This window comes from Protopterus annectens, chromosome 10.part0, assembly GCF_019279795.1.
Source record: "Protopterus annectens isolate FY-2018-M chromosome 10.part0, PAN1.0, whole genome shotgun sequence".
NCBI classification, from domain to species: Eukaryota; Metazoa; Chordata; order Ceratodontiformes; family Protopteridae; genus Protopterus; species Protopterus annectens.
The window spans coordinates 652,493,697-652,519,858 of NC_056744.1; the positions used below are offsets into that span (position 1 = coordinate 652,493,697).

Below are 26,162 nucleotides of genomic sequence, written 5' to 3' on the forward strand. Positions count from 1 at the left end.
TGCCAAAGTTAAACCCGTATGCATTAGGAATAATTAGTAATGTGAGTTTTAGTTGATGCTGAAGGAAAGTTTCCTTTTAACTTGTTACAGGTTACTTGATATAGACAGCATTACCTTATCATCAACAGCAACATTTCTGGTATTAGTTTCTGATCCTGATGGCTTCAGGGAAGGTTGTCTCTGGCTGTGTGCTAACTCGGTCATGAACTATGACTTTATGAAACCCATTTGCATTCCTAATAGCCACATGATGTGTGGCTGCATCAGATGTGGGCTGGGCTAGTCAGAAATGGAAGCTAATTTAAAGCTAGCAAGCAGATCATGGAAAAGCACTTTATTTTACAGACCTGCCTTTGCTTCAGGGATGCATTTTGGCTGCTGCTGTGAATTTAGTTTAGCCACAGTCCTTTTGTGATAATAACAAGAACATTCACTTTATGCCATGCATGACATGTTGAAAATGTAGTGCTTCTCAACAAAGTGTGGATTGATTTATAATTTTTTTTAATATTGAATATTTTTTTTTTAATTTTGTTACCTTTTCAAGTGTACAACAGTGTTAACAGCAGCAAAACAGCATGCCTGAAGAAAAAAGCTTTCGCTATGGTATCATTGTCTTGGGTTTGTTTCTGATTATGATTGGAATGTTTATAATGAGCATTGAAAAGCCTCATATCTACATAAGCTTTTGCACCTTGGGAATTCTGATGGTAGCAGTTGGCGTCACCTGGAGCATTTGTCAATGCTATCCTAAGGTAGGCAGAAATCTCATTTAGTGCTGCCATTCTAATACTGTTTCTTCTTCTGTTATAGTCTATTAAACTAACAGAAAAGTTAAAGTACAATCCCTCTTAGGTTTATTCCACAGCATTATTGTTACTGTGTTTACTTTCTATAAAATATTACAAGCTGTGATGTCTAGTTGTAAAGTACATTAACAAGGTAGTACAACTGCCATTCTCTTTACAGTGTTATAAACTGAGCCACAGACAAGCATTAGAAAGAAACAGAGAGGATTTTGGTTTGAGATCTCACCTAGAGGATTGAATTTATGCGGTGTATTCCATCATCTCAGTATTGTGCTTCAATGGCAAAATAATTACTGGTAAAGTAATAGTAGGATATATACTGACATTTCAAGGCAAGTTTTCACAAAATATGCAAAGTTCAGTGTGATGTAAAAACAGAATATTTAAATAATATACAACAGAGCCAAGTATATTAACCAATAAGAACTTAATAAAGGGTTGCAAAACTGTGGCGTGCTAATAAAACAAGCTTACGTTAGCACCATTAAAATATGTTTATAATACAAACATTCTGTCAGATTTTTCCAACCAGGTGGTTGGTAAGATATACACATTTAGGTTCAGACACTGTAAAATGACAGACTCCTAAAAATATTTCTGTCATATTCAAACCATAGCTCTGGTTGCAGCTATACTGCATAACATTGGGAGAAAATATGGTACAGCATTGTTAAGTAAGTGACAGAAAAAAAAGGTTACAACTTCAAACTACAGTTCATTCATAAAGCCAGAGTGTAATGAACTACGTTGTGAAGTTCTAATTACCACTAATGAACTAAAAGCATGAAATGTTACTATCTTGCAATGTAAAATAACATTAATTTTAGGAAGAATGTATTTTCAACAACAGAATGTCTGAACACAACTGCCCTTTTCGTTTTCCTTCATTTCCTATCTTATGTGGTGCATTTGCTTCCTAATGCTGCTAATTCTTGACCTGCTAAATTTAAAATGCATAATATTATTAATATAATGGAGTATTATATTTTTTTCATGAGCATTACTAGTTATTCTTGTTTACTTCTGTTAAAAAAGTGCAGCACACAGTGCCCCAAAAATCCACTTTATTTTGCTGAGGTGGAAGTAAACTCACACTATCAGTTTTCAAAACTGATCAAGAATATTAATAAAAATCGTTCCCAAATGCATGAGAATACGATTAGGTAGCCTACGATTTGGTCATAACAACAATCAAATAAAAGAGATAGTATAAAACTATCTGAAGTATAATAAAATGCAAGATAACCGTGTTTATCAAATTTCCTATATTTCTCTTTTACAAAATGAAAAAATCTGTCTAGTATGCATCTAGGATAGTATATTCATATTTATTTAACCAAGTAAGCATCCTTCACTTCTTCAATATATTAAAAGACTGAGCCCCATCATAATTTGCAGTTCAGTCTCTGACCTTGAGTAAGTCATGTGTCCTCCTGCCCTATCATTCACCCAGCTGAGCACGTAGTTAGGAAAGACTGCACTATTAATCAAAAGTTATAACTGTATGTGCCAGTTGATATTCTAAATCAAAACAATTAAAAATACTAAATACTTAATTCTAGTTACATGAAAATCAGTGAAATCACCAGTTGATTAGTTTAACATGGAAGTGCCATCAGAACTATAACTGACCAGGTGCATAGTCAAAATTGTCCAGGGCAGAAGTATATGTAAGCCATCAAGAATGCTTACTTAATTACAGTGTGGATTTCCTATTTTATGCTGACATCTTCACTTGATAGTTTCATTGATTCTACAAACCCCAATTATACATTTAGAGTATTGAATCTTTAAGTTTTATACATAAGTTTATAGGTAAATACTAGGCAATCAGTCTGTAGATTATTACAAGCCTAGCCAATTAACCAATGGTCAGAATCAAACCCTGTACCATATATCTGTGAGGTGAAGACCTTACCCATTAAGCCAACCCTCCCAAACTTAAGGCAAGCAAACACATGGTTCATTCAGCTAGGTAACTGAGACTCTCATAGCACTGGATGTAGCCAGTAACAAATTAGAGGGCTGTATCAGCAGGAGGTCCCTCCTAGAAGAGAGGAATTAATGATCAGCCCAGTTTAAAAGTCTTCTTTTTCAGGCTGTAATTGGAATACTGCAGGCAGCTCCAAAGATCAGATTTGAAAACAAAAGTTAAAATCTTTGAGCAAGTTCAGAATCTAAACATTCAAAAGATGTGAGGACTCTCTAACAAATAACTTGAAAATAGATAGGTCCAAATATATTAGCATTTAGGATCATATGGCTGGAATGACTTTCTAGTATCTTTCAAATATATTAAAGGCTGTCTAAACGTAGAATGTATTTGAGATGATGCTTGTGAAGAAGAAGAATGGAATCACAACTTCTGGTTACCAGCTAAAACCAAAAGTAGGATGGGCCAGAATACAAAGATTTTGATTTTTTATCCCTCTATCAAGCTCTAGAGATTCATACTTGAACATAACCATCCAGGTGGCAAGTATACTTATACCCAAATGCTCAACATTATGTATTGCTCCACCTTTTGATGGACCTCACACTTATCAAATCACCCCACCCTTATTCTCCTCAACAAACTAAGGGCCCAGAGAATGACGTATATGGTTACAAACTAAGGGCCAGAGAATGACATATATGGTCACAAACTAAGAGCCCAGAGAATGACGTATATGGTCACAAACTAAGGGCCCAGAGAATGACATATATGGTCATAGTGCTCGACATAAACAACTCATACTTTTTGACTGATGTCTTCTAGATCTTTAGTCCCAAAGACGTAGCTGAGGTTGTGGGCCTCTTCTGCTAGCCTCACGTATTACCTTTGGGGTGCAGGGCGGCATATCTTGACAGTCTGTTGCTTGCTAATTTGACAAAGAACTATTACATTGCTCAGTCTTTTTTATTAATATTTTCACTCACTTTTTAACATTGCAGTTACATTTTACCTCAGCCTGGTTTGTTTGCTTGCTTGTGTTTTACTCTTTAATGATTAGGTTGAAACACTTTAATGGAAAGGAGTGAGGAAGGAATGAAGGAAAGAACTGTTAACCTACCCCCCCCCAGTTAAAAATACAATAAAATTAACAAAAACACAGAAACAGTGGCAACAGCTATCTCCAAATCAACTGGGTAAGGCATGTGATATGCTACAGTAAAATATAGAATCACATCAGTAAGCACATTAAATACATGACACGCAGTAAATACAGTAAAATGTGAGAAATCCCCCTTTGACTGAATCACAAAATCTATAAAATATATAACAGGAAAAAAGAAGTGGTGCTTTGCTTCCAAAAGTTACCCCAATCATAAAAAAGTCTAAATTAAATAAAGTAAAGAAGCTATTTACCTTTCTTATTTATTTGATATTTAGTAAGTGGACTAGCAAATTGACCATTTACAGCCATGACCGGGATTCGACAGGAGGAGTATATAATACAATTAAAAAAATAAATCAGTAACAAAATTACAAATATGCATCATACATTTTATGATAAAAAACATATATATCTAAAGTAAATACATATATAAAAGGAGTAGCAAGAAACAACAACGCACATAATAGTTAGATGCTGTGGTTGCGCAGAGAGATAAGGCATTGACTATGACCCAGGTGGCCAGGTATGGATGACTGACAGAGCAGCAGGGAAGGATGGGAGTGAGGACATTTCTAGCTATAGACTGCCTTGCAGTTGAGGATAATAGGTGTGAAATGTGTAGCAAAGTTTCAAATGATAATATTGTCTGCATGCCTTGAGGATGTTAGGGCAGGGAGTACATTTAGATTGTTTTGATGTGTAATATTAGGTACTAGATTATTTGAGTAATTCCTTGCAATTACCAGAGGGAGAATGGCCAGTTTCTGAGGAGCAGCAAAGAGCATAATGCTAGGTTTTCAGGATTAATTATTAATCATCTGATGTTAGTCATTTACAGATATTGGCCAAATTGCACTGTAATGGGCATTGAAGCCCAAAAATGTTTTTATTTGCTGATAAAACTAGTAGATCGTCTGCATACATAATTGTGTTGATATGGGGTAGGTCATATGATAAGTCATTCATAAATAATCGGAATATCAAGGGACCAAGAAGTGATCGCTGGGGTACTCCAATATTGAATATCAAACAGGATGTTGTTGTTGCATACCTGAAAAGTTCTGTTTTTCAGATCACTTTTAATGCACTGGCTATTTAGTCTGAAATTAAGTTTTTGTAGATTGTTGAGCAGGTTGGTATGATTTATAGTTTCAAATGCTCTTCTCAAGTCTACAAAGAAACCATCAGTATATAAATCTTCCAGATCTAACTATAAAATTCAGTTTGATCTAAAAAGTTAAATGTGATAATATGGCATTATTTAATTAAAACAGAAAACTGAAAGTGAAACTTGTAAATGTAACAAATAACCATTAAATAATGTAGTGATCACTCAACCCCAAGACATATCTGCTACCATAAGTAAAATTAAAAGCTCAGGTTCTGTAGAGCTTAGATTCATAGGTTCATAGGTATATACAAGGCTAACAAACACTAGGGACTTTATAAGCTTAGCGGTGAAACCCAAATGTGTCCAACAAGTTGTAGATGCTTATATAGGGTTGAGTGTTTGTTACGACATGATTTACTGACTGCCTCTGTCCATCAGAGACATGGGTGCCAGACCAGGGGTGAATTTTCGATTTCCCACCCAACGGTCCAAGTTATTCTTAAATAGGGTTAGGGAGGGACTTGTTTCACATGGATAGGGTGCCTGGTCCAGAGGAAGGGAATTCTATGCGATACATGTCTGTCTCTCCAACATGTCCTATTTATGTTGCAAGCAAAATTTAGGTCTTTAGCTGTAGTAGTTCTGATGCTGTATGTTCTGTGGATGTAAAAAAGTGAGGTCCAGGGATGACTTATATGCCAGGCAAAGATCACCTATCAGTAGTCTGTAGGAGACCAAGTATAGAGATAGGGCTGTGAGATGATCCCCATAGAACATTGTGTGTATGCCCTGTAGTATTTTTGTAAGGAACTTTTGCAAATGTTCCAGTTGCTGCATGAGTCTGATCAGGTACATACAAAAGAGGACATTATACTCAAGCTAGGTAACATTTCTACGTGTTTCCTATAAATAATGAAGGACACCCTGAAGTAATCTGTGCTAATTATCTTGAATAAAATGTTTGCATGTGGACAGCTCTTAGACCTATGGTGACAGGTTATACCAATTCACAAGGAGGGTCAAATATGACTCAAACAATTTTATATTCATCAGTCTGATCAGTATTCAATGAAAACTTACAGACAGAGTCATGATAAAGCTTATTCAAAGTGGCACAAGGGAACCATTTTGATAGATATGGAATAGTATGGGTTTCTTAAGAGGAGATCTTGCCAATTAAATCATACAGCATTCTTTAAAGAGGTAACAGCAGCATGTGATAAAGGACCAACAGTACACAACTGTTTATCGACTTTTATAAGGCATTCAGCATGATCCCACATAAGAGAATATCTGAGAAAATTAATATTATTTACTGTCAACTAATGTGCAGTTCAATTGATAGGATACTGGTTATGCAAAAGCACAAGGGCAGTCATGCAGGGGCCACATTTTTGGACTATTCATTTCAGACATAAAAGTGGAAATGTACTACAAATAACCAGATATGCTGATGACTGCAAACTGAATAACATAATTACTTCAGAAATAAATGTTTCATTTCTCCAAGTCATTTACCAAAAATACACACCTAATACACTAGTAGTGTCCATGAGTCCTGGGGAAAAGGATACAAAGTATGATTAGAAAATAAATGTCCAGTCACAAAAGAATACACAATGGTAGACAGCAATTTAAACATTGATCTGTGTGTCCCCACACAAGTCAGGGCATTTTTTTGTTGAATATCTAATCCTAAAGAGCATGTCTAGACACTCCAGGAAGTTCATTGTGTCACTTTATACCTCACTGATCCGATTCATCATTGAATGTAATACTGCATTTTGTAGCTTTTGCACGAGACATGAGAAATAATGTTGATTACAAGAAACATAAAAAGGCTGAAAGCTTGAAGCTACTCAGAAAAGCTTCAGGAACTGTCACTATATTGTGTTTCTTACAGATTAATCAAAGGTGACCTTTGCCTGCTCTGCAAGGCAATGTATGATCCAGTTTAATTAAAAAAATCTATAACTGTAACACACTTCTGGGGGAAGCTAAAACCAGATCAGGGAACCTAATACTAAAATAAATTTTAATAATACAGAAAGTATTATGGCAATCAGATCCCTGCCTAATGATAGGGCAATATTAATAATCTCAGCCGATGCCCCAAGGCAGGGTTGTGATAGTGAAGAAAAGAACACATTCAGACAGTAGTTGCAGAAACACATTCAGATGGCAGTTGCAGAACCTGCTATGTAAAGCAGAACAAAATGAATGAGTGTTGATAATGGGTGACCTGAATGCACATATCGGGACAGACAGAACAGAATAGGAGGACTGCATGGATCCACATGGGTAGGGCAACAGGAATAAAGAAGGAGAAACCATTCCAGACTTCTGTCAAATGGATTAACAGAAGCCAACACATGGTTCAGGAGTGACAGTCACAAGATCATATACAAAAGTGGCCAAGATGCAACTCAGGTAGACTTCCTCCTAATAAGGAAAGGGCAATGGTGTAGAATCAGTGATTGCAAAGTAATCCCCAGTGAGACAGTTGGCCCACAGCATAAACTACTGGTTGTCACAATCAGTTGCAAGCAGTGGTCAGAGAAGGCTCTAAGATCAGCAGAGATGAGGCTGAAGACCTGGAAGTTGACTGGTGAGAAAGCACAGTAGTACAATGAATTACTCAGGGCTCTAGCACCTCAGGAAGAGGAGGAAATAGGTGGAGTTGAAGAAGAATGGCAGTGCCTCAAAACAGCATGTGTGAGGACTACAGAACTGATATGCGGCCGAGCCAGGAATGTAAATAAGGTACATAAGGAAAGCTGGTGGTGTAATGCAGAAGTCCAGGAAATCATCAAAAGAAAGGAGTGCAGGAAAAAGAGGCAGATAGAAAGGATGGACTAGGCTACAATAGAATACTGGTTGGTTAACAAAGAGGCTAAAAAAGGAGTTGCGATAGCAAAGAACAAGGCATCAGAGACAGTCGACCAGCTTCTGCAAAGTGACTCAATATATGGTCCAAAAACAGAATATCAGTTTGTAAGGCAAAGACAGAAAGAAGATATTTATCAGACACCCTTCATAAGGGATGCAAGCAACAACCTGCTCACCAGTCCAAGAAAATCAAAGGCAGACAGAAGGAGTACTTCCAGCAGCATCTGAATGAAGAAAACTCCACAGTAGCTGTATTGCCCCAGACACAACCTACAATGAGAGAAGAGGAAGAGCCCACCATAGAAGAAGTAAGATGAGCACTAAGGAAAATAAAGTCAGGGAAAGCAGCAGGCTCAGATGAGGTCACAGCAGATATGATAAATATGTTGGGTGAGATAGAGGACAAATGGCTGCCGAGGGTACTCATAGCAGTGTAGAGAGAAAGCCATATCCCAGATGACTAGAGAATATGCATACTAATGCCAGTATATGAGAACAAAAGGAATATTCACAACTGTGGACATTACAGAGGTATGAAACTCCTGCCACACTGCATGAATGTTTTGGAGAGGGTGATGGATAAATGAATATGCAAAGTAGTAGAAAGTAAGATGGGAGATAAGCAGTTCAGACTCAGATCAGGGTGCGGCACAATTGGCCCACTGTTTGCAGTGAGACAGATAGCTGAGAAGAAGCTAGAGAAGAGGAAATAGTTCATCTGGTCATTCCTAGACATGAAGAAAGCATATGACAAGTTCCCAAGAAAGCTGATTTTTGTCAGCCATGTGGTGGTTCATAATCCCAGAAACATTAGTTGAATTAGTAAAAGCTATGTACAAGGACCCCAATGACTCAGGTATGAACAGTGTTTGGTCTCACAGAGTGATTTCCATTGGGAATGGGTGTGCATCAGGGTTCAGCCCTGAGCCCACTGCTTTTCATACTGGTGATGTACTACATTATAAAAACTGGTTGGAGGGGACAGATCAACGAAGGTGTTGTATGCAGACAGTGTGGTATTACAGGAAGAATCTGAGCAAGAGCTTCAGCAAAGGATAAGGTTGATGGAATGCAAAACTAAAGGCATGTGGGAAAAAATATTTACAGATAAGACAGCTGTAATGGCAGCAAATGGGGGAAATCAGAAGAAGCTGAGAATTAAGATAGAAGGTAAAAATAGTATAACAGGTTAACACCTTCAAGTCTCTGGGAGGGGTGGTTGAGGAGAGGGAAATTCTAAATGAGGAGGTCAAAGTTAGCATCAGAAGGGCTGCAGCCAACTGGCACAGTGTCAGGGATAGTGTATGACAGAAGAATGCTAAGTAAGGTGTAAAAAACAGTGGTGCAACCAGTACTACTGTATGGTACAGAAACCTGGACAGTAAAGGAAGAGCATCTTTGGAAGCTAGAGGTGATGGAGATAAAGTGCCTGAGACAGGTGGTAGGATGCACACTATGGAACAGATGAAGAAATGAGGACATCAGGATAAATCCAAAGTAGCTCCAATTGAAGAGAAGGTCAAAGAGAACAGATTACAATGGTTCAGGCATATGTGCAGAAAAGCAGAAGGTAATCTGGTGAAGATGTTCATAGATTCATAGGTTCATAGGTGTGTACTAGGCTAATGGCCCTGGAGCCTTTGCAAGCCTAGCCCATAGGATTACCCTGGCATCGTGTCACCCAACCTTAGTTCCCAGTGCCTCTATTGAGTAAAGCCACTGGAGTGATTCCCTGGGTGAATTTTCTATTTCCCATTCACTCATCAAGATTTCTCTTGAAGAGGGCCAATGAGGTGCTCTGCTTGACATGTATGGGAAGTCTATTCCAGAGCATGGGCAGTCTCTGGGTTATGAACTTCTCCCCCCAGCATGTTCTGTTAATTGTGGTAATGAGGTAGAGGTCTCTGGATCGTGTGGTGTGGAGGGATTGGTATTTCTTTAGATGTAGCATTTCTAACAGAGCTGGGTCAGACATGGCTTTGTAGGTGATATGAGACAGAGAATCGTCGAAGTTTTTTGAGTCTGTCCATATAGGACAAGTATTTAAGGCCTAGGATCCTCTTTGTGAGGTACTTTTGTGGCCTCCCCAGTTGTTGCAGGTATCTAGTGAGGTATATGCCAAATAGGGCATTGTACTCGATAATTGGCCTAATGAGGGAAGAGTAGAGGGAGACAATGACCTCTGTCTTCCTGGATGCAAAACCCTTAGTAATGAGATGTGCCACATAAAAGGACTTTCTGACCACAGTAGCAATGTGGTAGTCAAAAGAGAGGTTGCTGTCATCCTGTGTTCCCAGATCTCTTATAATGCCTTCTGTGTTCAATGGACTACCATCGATGTGGTAATTCAAGGGAACCGGGTTTTTCCCAAGGGAGGATGACAACACATTTTTTGGCATTGAACTTAAGGCCATGGTTCTGACAATCAGTCGTTGGTCTCAGTGAGGCCTTTCTGTAGGATGTCAAAATCACTTGGGGAGTTAATAATAGCTCCCAACTTGCAATCATCTGTGAACTTTGTCAGCCAGAGTCCTTTCATGTTGGCCTGGACTTCAGAGAAGTAGATACCAAACAGGAGAGGACCCAGGACCAAAACGCTATGGGACTCCACTCATGACTGGTCTGCAGTCTGACTTGGCGTCAGCTACTCTCACACTGTGGGTTCTATCTGTGAGCCAGTTTGCAACCCACCTAGTGATATAGGGGTTGATGCCTAGCTTAGTGAGTTTTTCTATGATTCCTGAATGGGGAATAGTATCAAAGGCTTTGGCCAGATCAAGGTAGACTGTATGACCAATCTTGCCTTTATCCACAGCTCTGGTGAGCAGTTGAGCAGGCATGATCTACCCGTCACAAAACCAAACTGTGTAGGATCCAGAGTTTGGAGACTCCCTATATTATTGTTTATTAGTTCCATGAAGATGTGTTCCATAGCTTTGCATATCAGACTCATCAGGCTAATGGGGCGATAGTCCCCAGGGTCTGTAGTCACTCCTCCTTTGTGGAGAGGGATGACTGTAGCAGTGCACCATTTGGTAGGGACAAAGCCTGAGGTGAGGCTGTGATTGAACAGGGCATACAGGTGAGGTGCCAGTTCACTCTGTAGTTCATGTAAAACACAGCCAGGGATATTGTTAGGTCCCATATTCTTGGCCTTGGGCAGTGCTGTTTTAACCTGTGCAGCAGTAATACTAGGTGCCTGGCAATATACTGGTATTGTGATTGGTCCTTTGGGGGGGGGTAAAGTTGGCACTGAATCTGTCGACCAGTATATTGACAATATATGTTGGCTCGGTATATGAGGTACCATTGTGCAGTAGCTCAGAGCAAATATGGGTATTACCGTGGAGATTCTTTACATAACTATAGAAGGCCTTGTGGTTGTCTTTACTATTTGCTGCAATTCTGTTTTCATAGCTAGCTTTAGAGGATTTGATGAGGGATCTCAACTTTTTGCTGAGTCTGATAAAGGAGTTTTGACAGTCTTGGAACTTTACCTTATTTCACATCAGTTTCCTCCTTCTGTTGTAGAGTTTGTTTATGGCAGGGGACCACCAGATTGGCTTCCTTTTTTTGGAGGCAAATGTCTTGGTTCTGTTGGGTATGGTGAGATCCATGCATTTGTGTACGTGTTCGTACAGTGCATTGGTGCATGACTTGGTGGTCATGCAACTATTCTCCATTTGCATGGGTGCCATGAAGTTAGCCACCTCTGTTTTTAGGAGCCCAATGTCAGCTTTGGAGAAGTTTTTCATGTTGGTTACTTTTGCAGTGGGGGGGGGTGGATTTCCAAGGTGATTAGTTTGTGGTCGGATCTAACCAGGGAGGAGCTGAATATTGGTGTAGAGCAATGGTCACCCATGTTAGTAATGACCAGGTCAAGGATGTTGCTACCTCTAGTGGGGGTAAGAATGAGCTGGTCCAGGGCATTGGAATTAATAAATTCCAGGAAACATCGGGCAAATGTATTTGTACATGAGTAGTTTTCCCAGTTAATGGAGGAGTAGTTGAAGTCGCCCAGTATGACAGTGTTAGGTTGGACCCTAATATTCTCCAGGGTGCTTAGGAACGTGGAGTGTGGGTCTTGGGACATGGTTGGGGACCTATAGCAGGCTGCGACCTGAATCGGTGTCATAGCCAATGTTAGCTTCACTTGAAGTATTTCAGATGCATTATGTTGGACTACCAGTCTAGAGGTATGCGTATCCTTCATGAATACGGAAACACCATAAAGTGTTTGGAACAAACTGGAAGAAGGAAAGAGGAAACGAGGATGTCCAGCAAAGATGTGAATGGATTGTGTGAGAAAACACCTGCAACAGTCAGGTATGAGTGTTGAAGAAGGTAGGAGAGTGACATTGGATAAAGAAGGATGGTGATAGTTGACAAGATCCATGTAGAAAATGGGAAAAAGGGGGTTGGTGATGATGATGATGATGATGATGATGATGAATACAAAAAGTAAGGGCATAAATGAGACTTTATGGGGTATGTGTGTATCTGCATGTGTGTGTGTGTGTGTGTGTGTGTGTGTGTGTGTGTGTGTGTGTGAGAGAGAGTATGTTTTCATGTCTGTACACACACACACACACACACACACACACACACACACACACACACATAACACTTATCAGCCTTATAGCCCACGGGAAATGCCATCTAAGATCCTAATATTAACCCTCAAACATAATTAAATGTATAAAAACCTAAGCTCATCTATAAGTTACCTAACAATTACCAACAATAGTTTGAAGTGAAAAGCCATTTCCACTTTTAAAAATGTCCCAGATGATATTCCACAAGGCTCACTCTTTTTTCATGTATGATTTTCCTTTTTTCCTTTTTTTTTAAAAAAAATATGTAGACCATGTGCCAGTGAATATCTCTGTGCCAATATGCAGCTGGCACTCTACTATTTTGTTCATCTACTGTTCCATCAGCTGCTGGACACCAACCCCAGTATTCACTGCCTTCCTACACTGGCAGAAAGGCTCCTGTTTGTTACTGCAAATAAGTCAAAAATCTATGATCATCAAATCACACTACAATATCCCCCCAAAAAAGTAACCAATTAACTGGCATTCTGTGGTGAAAAACATAAGGTACCTAAGAGTAACTGCCAACCAATGTGCACTATTTGTACTTCACATATAAAACTCTACAGTGACCATCACATTTTTTGACACATTGTATAGCATGAAATGAATGAAGCCAGACCAGCAGTGGATACATCTGTACCCTTCTCATTACTTTTGCGTGGAGACTTCCTCCTACACAAATATACCCAAAACCTGCTTTTACAAAACAGAGACTTCTTTATTATAAAATGACACAGTTACAGACGAGACCTATATGTGCTCAGAGGTGCACCAAACTGACCCACTCTTCTAAATAAAATTCAGCATTTACAGATGAGTCTACTACATAAAATCCTGCACAAAAGTCCTTGGCCAGTCCTTCAAAATATAATAACTAATAGTACTTGCTAGAATCTTTAAATTCATGTCTACAATCAGTCTGTCATAAGTTTCCAAGTCTTTAAATCTAGTGAACATTTTGATAATTCTAAACATGTTTACTACAGAGTGAAAATGCAGATCTTTTTCTTCAATATATATTGCTTTTTCATCCTTATGGAAGCAGTTCATCAGAATCTTCCTCTAAAATTATACAGCTTGTTATAGTGGTATTAAATAAATCCTCTGGATCCATGAATTAGCCTGAACGCTATTAAAATCCATGCTTGCCTTACGCTTTTAACATCCCAAATAGTGATAATAGCCAACAATGTGTAGTCTCTCTTTCTAATCATCATTTTTGGACAGCGCAATGGTGCAGCAGTAGCGTTGTTGCTTCACAGTAAGAGGTTCTCTGGTTTGATTCTCAGCTGGAGTGCCTTCTGTGTGGAGTCTGCATGTCCTCCCTGCGTTCATGTGTGTTTCCTCTGGGTGCTCTGGTTTCCTCCCACATTACAAAGACATGCGTTTGGAGTGTTTCTCCCTGGGCCTCCACTGAAAATTGGCTTTGTTCCAAGTCGGACTTTCCTGGTTGATAAATGTTAAATAAATAAATGTAACTCTCCTTCATTTCTCTAATAATCTTATTTGAACTCTTCATGTCATCTACTGATCATGACCCCTGATTTGCATACCTATTTTACCAGCTTCAGTTCACACTTTTTAGAACTGAACTGTCCACTAAACATCATTAATGAGCTGAATTCTATTTATCTGTAGCCTATTTTCCTGTTCCATTAACTACTAACCTTTTCAAGGAAGTCATCTAAATTAATATACACTGACAACAATAAAACCATTCTCCTACAGCACTTCAGTTTTTATTGGTTGAGTACTTCAAAAATACAGAGTAGTATAGCTTTTCAAAAATATGTTTATTTGTTCTCACAAAAAACAGGCTTCCCACATCAGAATCAATGAATATTAAAATACATCAAACATAGGACAACGTAAGTTGTAATATTTTTTTTTCTGTTTTGGTGAGAGTTAAACTGGAAACCGTTGCTATGGAAGAATATACCAGTTTGCATAAGCATGTTAACAGAATTGATAGGGTATAAAATAATTTCACTGATAAGATCAACTACTTAGATATGATGAGTAATTCATATTTATTTATGCTTTTAAATCAAAGTATCTAAGTAGAGATTTGATATCAGTATTAAGGGCATCTAAAAATATTCATGGATAATTGTTAGAGTTATAATCAATGAAAATTAAAACAGCTCTTTGATGTGATATCATGAGGCTTCAAAGGGCACAATGGAAGAAACTCAGTTGCCTTAATTGTTTTAAAAAATGAGTGTTTACTTGGTGGAGTAATGTATTTAATTAAATCATAAGAATAAAGATTGCAAAAATTTTAAACATTTATTGAAAAAAATATGAGCAATATGAAACTTATGGTGGGGTGAATGTGCAGATTATAAAGATTTATATTTCTGACCTGTAAATACTTACACATATGCAAAGCAAAGTAAAGCTGTGCAAAAACAGTTTCTAACAAAATGTACATATATTCCAAAGTTTTACCTCTGCATCATACAGCAGGTATTACATAAAACATTTTTTAAACACTTTTTAAAACACTTTTTAAACAAAAAATAATTCAAAGTACACTACATATCTAATCTTCTAGCTTCACTGCAGCTTGCATCTTTTTTTTTTTTTTCAATCTTACCTTAGATCATCACTAGCGCTTTCTCTAATACCTAAAAGATTCTCTACTTGACTCCCAAGTAGAGTTTACTCTATTTGTTAAAACTAAACTAGCATCCTACAATGTAACTTACTAATTTTGGCACTGCACTAGATATAGATAGCACCCCAAACCCCCAACCCCATTTCACATTCACCCACCGACCCTGAATTTCTTTTTTTGTTTAGTCCTTCTAGCTCTAGCATGTCGAGGATCAGCTGCTCCCCTCCTGCTAGAATCCTAGAGAAATTGGGAAATATTGGCAACACAACCCTCTCTCTCCCCACAAAAAACACAAATGCATGAGAGATGCAACTATACGCCAAACTGCTGGGAGCTCTCTACAACATACTGGCAAGCAAGACCAGTCAGGAGGAGAAGGTTACCACACACACTATAGACAGTACCATCTACCCCAGTACACCATCAAAAATCACATATATACAAAAACACAAGACATGGTTTGGGCAAAAAACAAAAAAAAATCTACCAAAGCAGAAGCCAAACAACACCCACAAACAAACCACACCCAACACCTGCAACACACCACACAACACCAAAACACACAAGACCTCAACAGTCTAAGGCACAACCAGCAAACAGTACAACTAGTCACACACTAGTCCAGGTGACACCATGATCAGACACACCATAGTCCTCTCACCAGACTGAGTGTCACAGTAACACCTGTCACCCTGGGTTCCGGATATTGGCAAAGGCTCTTGCCACCCCATAGTGCCTGTTACAGGCCACCCTCACAAACCAGGAACCCTCACATGGCCTCTGAAAAAACACTAGAGGGAATAAATGTATCACCAACACCATCATACTAGGTGTGACTCAATTACCCTAATATAGACTGGGAACACTACTCAGCCACAAAACAGCCCAAAAGTTCCTGCTCAAATTCATCAAAACAAAATGGAACCATAGAACAACAGGTCCACCCAGCCAAGAGAGGAAAAAATACTTCTCATCATCACATCATCAATGGCACAAACACCAACAACACTCACTGGTGAGATGCTGAGACTAGATCACAGACACCCCGCTGGTCCTCTCCTCATCCCCACCTGAAATAAACCTCACCACAGAAAGAAGAATGAATCACAAATGCCTTCTACCAGCACCTGCAGGACTGCATGGATAAGGCAATCCCAGCAAAAAAAAGACTCTTTCTTGTAAAAGCAGCAAGTCAGTCGTCTGTGACCCCAGCCAACAAAAACCTACAACACAACAAAAGTGAGCTAGCTACTACAAGATTGCAAAACTTTAAAAGGTAAGACACCCTTGATCACTATAAGTAAAAAAAAGAAAAGCCTCAGCAAATTTCCAAAGCAAATTTTTTGAAAAAAAAAAGAAGAAAGAAAAGAAAAGACAATCATTAGTTAATAACCTAGCTGGGAGAAACCTGAAACCAGACTCCATCATAAGATCAAAATGATGTGATCAAGATATTGATGAGACATTCACAACCAGACATGATGAACATAAGTTCTGCAACTCCCCCTGCCCCCCCAATCCCCCCAAAAGCCAGAGATATCCCAACCAAGCCCCAGCCCCAACCCACCCCCAACCTCTCCCCCAAAACTGCTCCAAGCACAAAGCAAAAAACTGCTGATGGTCTATTAGCTTGACAAGCCTTATCTGCAAAGCCATGGAGAGAGGAATGGATCGGCAAATAAAAGACATAGGGGAATCCAGACTTTGGATCCATCTCAGTGTCATTGAAAAACTCATCAGCTTAAATGTTAACCCATACATCACAAGATGGGGTTGCAAAACTGCTGAGTGACAGAACCCACAGGGTCAGAGTTGCTGGCGCCCTGTGAGACAAAAGCCTGTCACAAGTGGTGTGTGCTGGCGCCATGTTGGGCCCACCACTGTTGTTTGTCATCTACTTTCGGAAGTACAAGCAAACACAGGAGTTTAGGCTGCAGATGACTGCAAAGTGGCGCCTACAGAAAACACATCTGAGAAAGAACACCTCAGAAAGATCTCACAGAAGATAATAGAAAAAAACACCATAATGGCCAGTGCCAGACCAAAGGCCTAAAGTTAAATACTCAAAATGAAAAACAAGGTTGGCCTAAACAACAATGCCTAAAGGCAATCCACAAAGCTTCAAAGAACAACAGAGGACCTAAGGAGTCAATAGTGGCAATCCACTTCAGGACCCATCTAGTCTGAGTACAGAGGTTAGCCTTCTGTAGTTAGGAAGACCCTCGACAGGGATTCTCATATCTAGATCAAGGGAGGTCATAGTCTCCTATACTCATCACCATCAGACTCATCATTGAGCACAATGTCCCAAGCTCATACCATCACCCATACTTGCACCACGGAGAGGCCACAAACACACTCACCAAAGAGATAAAGTTTCCAAACCCAAGTGGAAAAGGCCCAAACTTCCTTGACTCAACTCTATTCAGTCTCAAGAACTCCAACTCTATTCGAGGTTCACAAAACACTCATGTCAAACCCAGTCGCCATCGATATGAGGCATATGTTTCACAATATACAATTTAGATCCGCCAGAAATCTTGACCAATGGATGGGAGATCCAGATATACTCCAGGGATTACCAGTGTCACTGCAGCAAAGGCACACAGACAAATAAAATAATCCCATACTCGGGCAGATAGCCTAGTATGAACCTATGAACATATGTTGCCTAGTTACACTATTCAATCCCTTATCCCTGCTCCTCTTCACTTTGTCTCTTCACAGTATGTCACTCTGCATTTGACAGCCTCCCCCTTTACTTTGCTCTGCCTTATTTTCTCCTAACTTATGTCACCAAAACATTCCTAGTAGAAGGTTGTTACTTGTCTGGGAAGTAGACCTCTCAACCTCTTAGCACAAAAAATATGGACAATGCCTGATATAATGGGAAAACAAAAGCCCAAAAATTGAGACAGATTTTAAATGTTGCCCTTATAAACATAGACAGTTGCTAGAATAAGAGGATTTGTCTAAGCATGCATTTTCTGAAGATTATGAAGTTTGAAACTCATATGCATGTCATTATTTAGTAACTTCAATTATCTGATCATCCTAGTGATTTGCCAGAAAACCACAAATTTTGTGAGGAACAGACCAAAATATTAGGCAAAAGTCTGGACATTCTGTGAAAATCTGGGCACTTGAGAGGTATGCGAGGAAGTAATGCTTGCATCTATATGCACTGTGCATACATACCAGTGTCACATGTAACCCTAGTGTTTCCTTTCCAGTCTTTAACTTACGTTCTATCATATCCAATAGCTTAGCCTGAATAAGACTGTAGTCTAATGCATCAGTGAATAAATAATTATGGAACAACAAGACTTTTATGATGGCTTTCAGAGTGTAGAAGGTCTTCCATTAATTGTGGTGCAGAAAAGCTGCACTCATATAGCTATACGTGTGCACTAAGAGATGAGGGATTGGTTTAAGTACATCAGAAGGTATTCTACTCTCCCATATGCCAGGTAGTATACAGCATAGATGGCATCACTACCTGTATATTATCCAAATACTGTGTGAGTGCAAAATTACCACCTGTATGCCATAGAAATACCCTATAGTGGCCCTGCTGCTGACAAATGGCAGATTATTAGCTTGAAGTGTTATTCACCTAAGGCCATATACCAAAATCTTATGTAGTAGGTAAATATACGTGTACCAACCACACTGGAAAATCAAAGGAAACAGTACCATATGGAGGAAGCAACAGAAAACACAAAGACTAACCAGTGTATTCTCTTTCATAAGGTAGTGCCTCCCATCTGGTGCCCCAGTGATTTGGTGCAGAGTGATTAAACTAGGTACAGAGCAAAACACATGTGAAGTACGTCTTTTGCCCTTTGAAGGGCAGCTCAAATGTTTGTTTTTTAACACCTTTACTGAATTGTCATTTGTGACATAGGCAAACTTACATTTATATAAAAGTAATCAAACCATATTAACAACCTCACATTTAGAAACATTATACATAGATATATTGTTCTATACAATATAATCAATCCAGCATTACATACAGTGTTCAATTCCTGCCTTGTCTTAAACCTTATTCCCCTCAAAAACATTTTTCCTTCAGGTATTTTCCCCACAATTTCTATTTTTTTCTTTGTAATTTACTCCAACCCTTTAATAAAGATCCCACTTCCTGTTCTTTTATCTGTGTTACAATATTCACTACTTCAAGTATGGTTGGTTTAAACTTTAATTTCCATTTTCAAATAATTACTTTTTGGAAGCAACCAGAAATAAACTCAACAAGGCCTTGCTATGTCTAGACAATTAAAATCCTGTTTCTCAGCTTCAAAAATCATTTCCTTAGTTACACTCATTTGCTCACCCAAAATTACTTACAGAGAACTCTGAAGGGACCTTTTAAAGTCTGCCAGCTCATGGCAGTTCAAATGTTTTATACTTCAGCAGGTGGTGTAAACAAACATTCAGCTGAAAAGACAACCTATGCCACCATCATACCTCTCAACCTCTTGCAGCAAGAAATCTGGACAAATCCTAAAATAATGTAATGACAAAGGCCCAAAAATTAGGACAGGTTTTTAATATTGCTGTTATAAATTGGATTTATGCTAGCATGCTTTTTTCTTTTTCCTTTTGAATGATATGAAGTGTGAAACTCAAATATATGTAATTTTTAGTGACTTTAACCCTCAGTGATTTGCCAGAAAACCTCAAATTTTACGGGGAACTAAACTGCAAAGATCTGGATAATTAGGAGATATGGCTGCCATACAGAATATAAAGATGTGTGTTTTGTACTTTATTCTGATGAAGTTTTCATTGTAAAATGAAAGTGCTCAATTAAAAAAAAAAGCTAAAAGGGTGGGAGGATGGCATAATGGTTAAGGTGTTTACCTTATAGACACAAGGTGCAGGGTTTGATTCTCACATCGGGTAATTGGCTAGGCTTAAAATGGCCCACAAGGGTAGTTAGCCTAGAACTCATTTTAGTGGCTCCTTCATATATATTTTATTGGTTTGCAACTTGGTTTCGTGTTTAGAATATAAAGATGCAGAACAGACAAATAGCAAAGTGACGGATCTATATTATAACATCGAAATCCCATAATATCAAAACTCACAATGTTGACCACAGAGCAGTGAAAGTGCAAAAGAACAAAAACCGACAATGTTGAAGTTCAGAATACTGAAAATTGCACTATTCAACTGCTGAAGTGGATGTATTCACTGTTTAAAGAAGCCAACATAAGGATGTCATAGATGGCTGCAGAGTATCTAGGAACATTAAGCAGTGCTCCCCATTTAACAATGTCACAGAAAGGTATAGACATGCTCGTGTTAGTTGACTATTTATACCATCTAGAAAAACTGTATAAGGATATAAGTGTTGTGAAATATTATTAAGGCATCACTGTGGGAATTTTGTTTTGTGTTTCACTTTTTGCAGGTGTTTTTGCAGGAATAACATTGTGTTTATATGGATGATATGGCACACTCACATATGTTATCATTTGGGTTCTAGGAACTTGGAACGCACATCAAAGATGTTTGTGTTTGAAAGTAGATGGAGACGTATCACCACTGACAGATTACTAGTGCTGCTATTTTCAATTTAATTTTCAGTGTTCAATGTTGTCGGCTTTTGTTCTTTTGCACTTTCAACATTCTAAGTCTGACGCTGTGAGTGTCGACGTTATGTGATTTCATCATTATAACATCGCTCCAAAGTGACACATCATGTGGCACAACAGCTTTAGCCGGCACTCACACAACAGGTCAAAAAATGGAAATGAAGATAACAAAGACAGCACAGATATATCTGTGGAGAAGACATCTGCTGTTCTTTCATTGTAAATGAAGATAACAAAGACAGCACAGATATATCTGTGGAGAAGACATCTGCTGTTCTTTCATTGTAAATGAAGATAAAGCCAGCACAGATATATCTGTGGAGAAGACATCTGGTGTTCTTTTGTTGTAAATGAAGATAACAAAGACAGCACAGATATATCTGTGGAGAAGACGTCTGGTGTTCTTTTATTGTAAATGAAGATAACAAAGACAGCACAGATATATCTGTGGAGAAGACGTCTGCTGTTCTTTTATTGTAAATGAAGATAACAAAGACAGCACAGATATATCTGTGGAGAAGACGTCTGCTGTTCTTTTATTGTAAATGAAGATAACAAAGACAGCACAGATATATCTGTGGAGAAGACATCTGCTGTTCTTTTATTGTAAATGAAGATAACAAAGACAGCACAGATATATCTGTGGAGAAGACATCTGCTGTTCTTTTATTGTAAATGAAGACAACAAAGACAGCACAGATATATCTGTGGAGAAGACATCTGCTGTTCTTTTATTGTAAATGAAGATAACAAAGACAGCACAGATATATCTATGGAGAAGACATCTGCTGTTCTTTTATTGTTCAGCTGTATTGCACATATTCTTTTTTCCTACAAACATGTCCACAATTGGTCAACACCAACAAAAGAGCCAACGCTAGGCTCTAAATCCACAGTTTATTTTAATGCTGCACAAAATATAAAATAGACCAGTGCCTTGGTATAAAAGGCAATAGTGGGGACAAATCACAACCAGTTACAAGCAGATGCTAGTCAAACAGTGTCTGCAATAGTACTGTTACTACAAGAAGGCAGGCAGCAGCATGTAGGTTAAGGGCTTTCACTGAACCTCATATACACAGTACTCAAAAGCAGAAAGAAGTGTCAGCCATAGTTATCTGCTTGTCAAAAGCTTCATGATTATAACTATGGTAAATTAGTCACAATGGGGTTAAGACATAAGCCAAGTAAGAGGATTTTCAAAAATATCTACATAAAATATTTGATAGACTTCAAAAGATGTCCTTGATTAGGTAGTTACTAGGCATGCAGTCCAGGAGACCATTGAGGAGCCTAGCTCAGTTGCACAGCAGGCAAATGGAGATTGAGAGAATCAAACTCTTAGAGTACAGGAAGCAGTTCATTAACAGCTCATAGCATTAATCCTCTGTATTATCTGCCAGAATGATGCTGCTGTACTTGAAAAATTCACCTTCGGATTCAGTATAAACTATGCATCAAAATGCTGAAATTTATTATTGCTAGACATGATTCACCAGATGAGGTAATGTCAAACAGTGGTTCACAACCCATTTGACACAGATCCGGCACTTTTGGCTAATAATAAGAATTCGATCGTAGTTCAAGTCCTAGATATCTGCAAGGCAATGGGCAAGTATAATGCATGATCCAGACTTGCAAATCTGCTAAAGACATGTATGTGGCAATTCAGAAAACAGAGAAAACACAGAATGCTATCTTTCAGATCAGAATTACAGAAATATCTACTTGTAGTCCATAAGATTTCTCTTCAACGGTTAATGGCAAGACTTCTTAAAAGTAAATTGCCTACTTATTGTTCCTCATTATCGCATCTCTAAATATCATCTATCCCCTCAGTTGTCTGACTTTACATCCTTTTATTTCCTGTATTAGATGAATGTGATTTGTAAAGTGTACCTTTCTCTGAGCAAGTTTTACTAGTCTAGCTTTCATTTACCCATTTTGAAAAAAATAATGCAGTCCAGATTGCTCCCCCAGTGATATTTATATGTACCGATTTTCTTACTTACCATTAATCATTCATGACACGCTTCTCATTTCCTTTCATTATCATACCCAGTGCTTTTCTCTTCTTCCTGCTTATCTAGGCACCATTGTCAGTGCTAACCAGTTAACCATTATATTGAATATTTATATTCCAGGCCAGGAAAGGTAACTGCTCCATTTGAAACTTTTCCCCTTCTTCCCAAAATGTCTCTCTGACTAAAGATCTGGGTAATAGATATACTACCACTAACTACATTTTAACTGTTTAGTCATAACATCAATTATTACATATTATACAACGACCCCCCATTAATATTCAAAAAACGTGCACGCTGATTGGTCAGCGTACACATTGTAAATCAGAGTTATATTAATGGAAAAAGGTCTGGTCGCCCGGACTTTTTCCATTACTATAACTCTTTTTTTTTTTTTTTTACAGCAACGGAGAATGCAAGATCTCCATTGCTTCACACTGTCTCACTATGTTAAACTCGTTTAACATGACGAGACAGCATTAAAAAAAGCAACAGAGATTCTCCGTTGCTTTTTTTAATGCTGTCTCACTATGTTAAACTCATTTAACATAGCGAGACAGTTTGTAAAAAGCATTCTGAGAAGGTTATAGGGTCGAAAGAGGAGAGGTTGTGGGTTTGAGTATAGTGCTGTTGTTTTTGTAGAGGAGAGGGGGTCGGTCGGCGAATGCTGGTAAGTGGTCACTGAGGCAGCCTGTTAGTATTCCGGCATTGGTGATAAGGTTTGGATGGGTTGTTAGGATCCAGTCAATGATGGTTCTGGAGGTCCTATCTTTATTTGGTCTGGTTGGAGAGTTTATGAGATGGGAGAAATTGTACAGATTAATTGTGTGGGAAGGGGCTTCAGACTTAATAGAGGCCCAATTAATGTTTGTATCACCGAGGATATAGGTTTCATTTTTGATGTTGTAGGAAAACCAGGAGAGGATGTCTCCAAGTGTTTTGATGTTATCACCTGGGGGAATATAGAGGGCACCGATTCATATGGACTTGTGATTGTTTATTTTTAGTAGACCTATTGTAATTTCAGAATTGGCAAGGGTTGGGATTTGATTGGTGCAAGTAGTTATGGTATGGGAGGAGGGATAGATAATAGCTACTCCACCTCCTTTTTTGTGAGTTCTGTCATTGCGAATGATTTGGTAACCTGGTGGCAGAATTGCATTATTTTTTATAAAAGATTTAAGCCAGGTTTCAGAAATGTCGGATACGTCAGGGTGGTTATAAGAGAGCCAAGCATGGAGGTTAGGGATTTTGTTTCTTAGGCTTTGTGCATTAAGTGTAGTGAGGTGAATGGACTTAGGTTTTAGGGGATGAATGGTGAGGTTGGTAAGATTAATGCTGGAGGTGGGTCCGGGGTTAGAGTGGATGGATTTATATTCCAGGCCACCAGATGAAAACACCGGTGAGTGAGAGAGAGATATGGTGGAGGAGTTCTGTGACATAGTGTATTGAGAATGGGGAGTTTGGGTTATGCAAGAGCAGTGATTTTCTGGTATGACATGTAAGAACTGAGTACAGAGAGGATGGGGTAGGGAGTAGTTTGGGTTTGAATAGAGAGGTTAGGTTAGAGGAAAAGTGTTCATGTGAAATGAATGTGTAGGATGGGGTAGGAGTTTGGTGGTATGAGACAGTGGAGTGTAAATGAGAGGTATGGTGTGGGTTAGGGAGATGTGTGAGATAGGTAAAATAGGTGAGAGAGATTAGTAGGGCAAATGGTGTTATAGGGAGTAATGAGATTGAGGGCATTGTAGGTGGAGTAGAAGTAGGTGGCGTATTACTGAGGTTGAAAGTGGGTGGAGTGTGTTGTTGGGTACATGTGATTGGAGGGGGGTTGGGGAGGGAGGGGTCTGAGGTTTAATAAATGTGCAGGTAGTGGGGGCAGGTGGGATATGGGGGCAGGGTAGGGGAGCGGATTGAGCCTGAAGGGCGAACGGAGTTGGTAGAGCCGAGAGGAGTGAAAGTCCACAGAAAACAATCAGTGAATTGGACTCTGTGAATGGGACGGTGCTACAGACAGACAGTTTGGTAAGTGATTTCTGCAGCTATAAGGAGCCCTGAGAATGCAGTGAGTATTCCACAGATTCTCAATAACATAAGGCAAGGAGGAATAAGAGATGAACTGTTCTGGAAAAGAAGAGAAGTAAACGAGATTAAAATGCAATAGTAAGGGATGTTATTAGACAAGGCTAAATTATTGTGTATGGCTATCAATAGTGGGTATATGGTGCTACCTAGTGGCGAAATTAGATAATTTTATTATTAGAAGAAGCAGCCAAGGGAGAAAAAACTGTAAAATCTGGAAGGGAGGGATGGATGGCAATGGACTGCAGTAGGTTGCTATCGTGCACGCCAAGGGTAGATAACAACTATAAACAATATCCAAAAGACTAATTTAGTAGTTAAATCTACATACACACTGGCTTCTTTTGGAGGGGAACCACACTTGTAAACTGCGCTGGAGGTGCCTAGGGTGTAGGCAGTCCATGGACGTCTTCCTTAGGAGGGAGGTATTCCTGGTTTTTGAGATGTAGTGAGGGGAGCACCTGAGGTTGGAGGACGAGGAGTGCAGCAAACTGTAAAGAGAGAAAAAAATTGTTCAGCATTTAGGGGACATAAGAACAGGGGAGGATCTAGTAGAAAGATAGAGCAGATGAAGTATGGGATGGTTAGAGCATTAGTAGTTTGTACTAGAGCGTACTGAATGGAGAGGAGGTAGTGGAACAGAATAAGTGTAGGTAGTGGGAGAGAAACAAAAAACAGAGAGGTAATAAGATTTAGTTAACAGACCATTATATATATGCATCTAGATAGTTATAAACACAATGTGTCTTCCTTTGTAGGCACAAGGAGTTCTAAAGTTCATACATATTACAGCTAAGAATATTATCAGACATATAATACAACTGGAAAAGAACGGCATACATTGGCACTCGGCACTCTCTACGGTGCTGTGTTTGTGGCTGTGGCTCTGAAGCCAGACTGTATGGGAGAGATGTGCTTGTATGCGAGTAACTGAAACCTAAAACTTATGTAATAATGCAACTGTTGCACAAATTGCAGTGAATAAATTCATATTACAATCAAAGCAAACAAATGGAAAAATGTTTTGTAAAATCTGTGGATGAAATAAACTTTTTTTATCAAAAAGAACTGCTTTAGAGAAACCCTGATGCTTCTTGTTAAAACAAGTCAATTTCTTTGAAAACAATGTAGCAACAAGAAGTACAAGCTGTAAGAATGAGGAACATGATTCGCACATGACTTCTGGTTTATAGTGAACACAGTGTTTACGTAGGTATTTTTATAACCCCAAACAGGCTGTAAAGAATTATATCGCTGGTAGATTCTAAATTTATTTTAGGCATGATGAGGAAGAAAGATGTAATTGTGAAAATATTTTTTGAGAA

The 26,162-nt window shown here is 38.7% G+C and overlaps 1 protein-coding gene across 3 annotated transcripts in view; it reads left to right on the top strand.

Annotated features, from left to right (window-relative positions):
• The first annotated feature begins 298 nt into the window (after positions 1-298).
• Positions 299-26,162, top strand: part of BSND (barttin CLCNK type accessory subunit beta) — a 216,891-nt gene continuing 191,027 nt past the window's right edge. The window contains exon 1 of one of the 3 annotated variants that reach the window (XM_044085506.1): positions 299-755. In XM_044085506.1, coding sequence (XP_043941441.1) covers positions 579-755 — 177 coding nt within the window. In that variant the 5' untranslated portion in view covers positions 299-578. The remainder of the gene's footprint in view (positions 756-26,162) is intronic. The other 2 variants (XM_044085504.1, XM_044085503.1) reach the window with 2 other exon arrangements.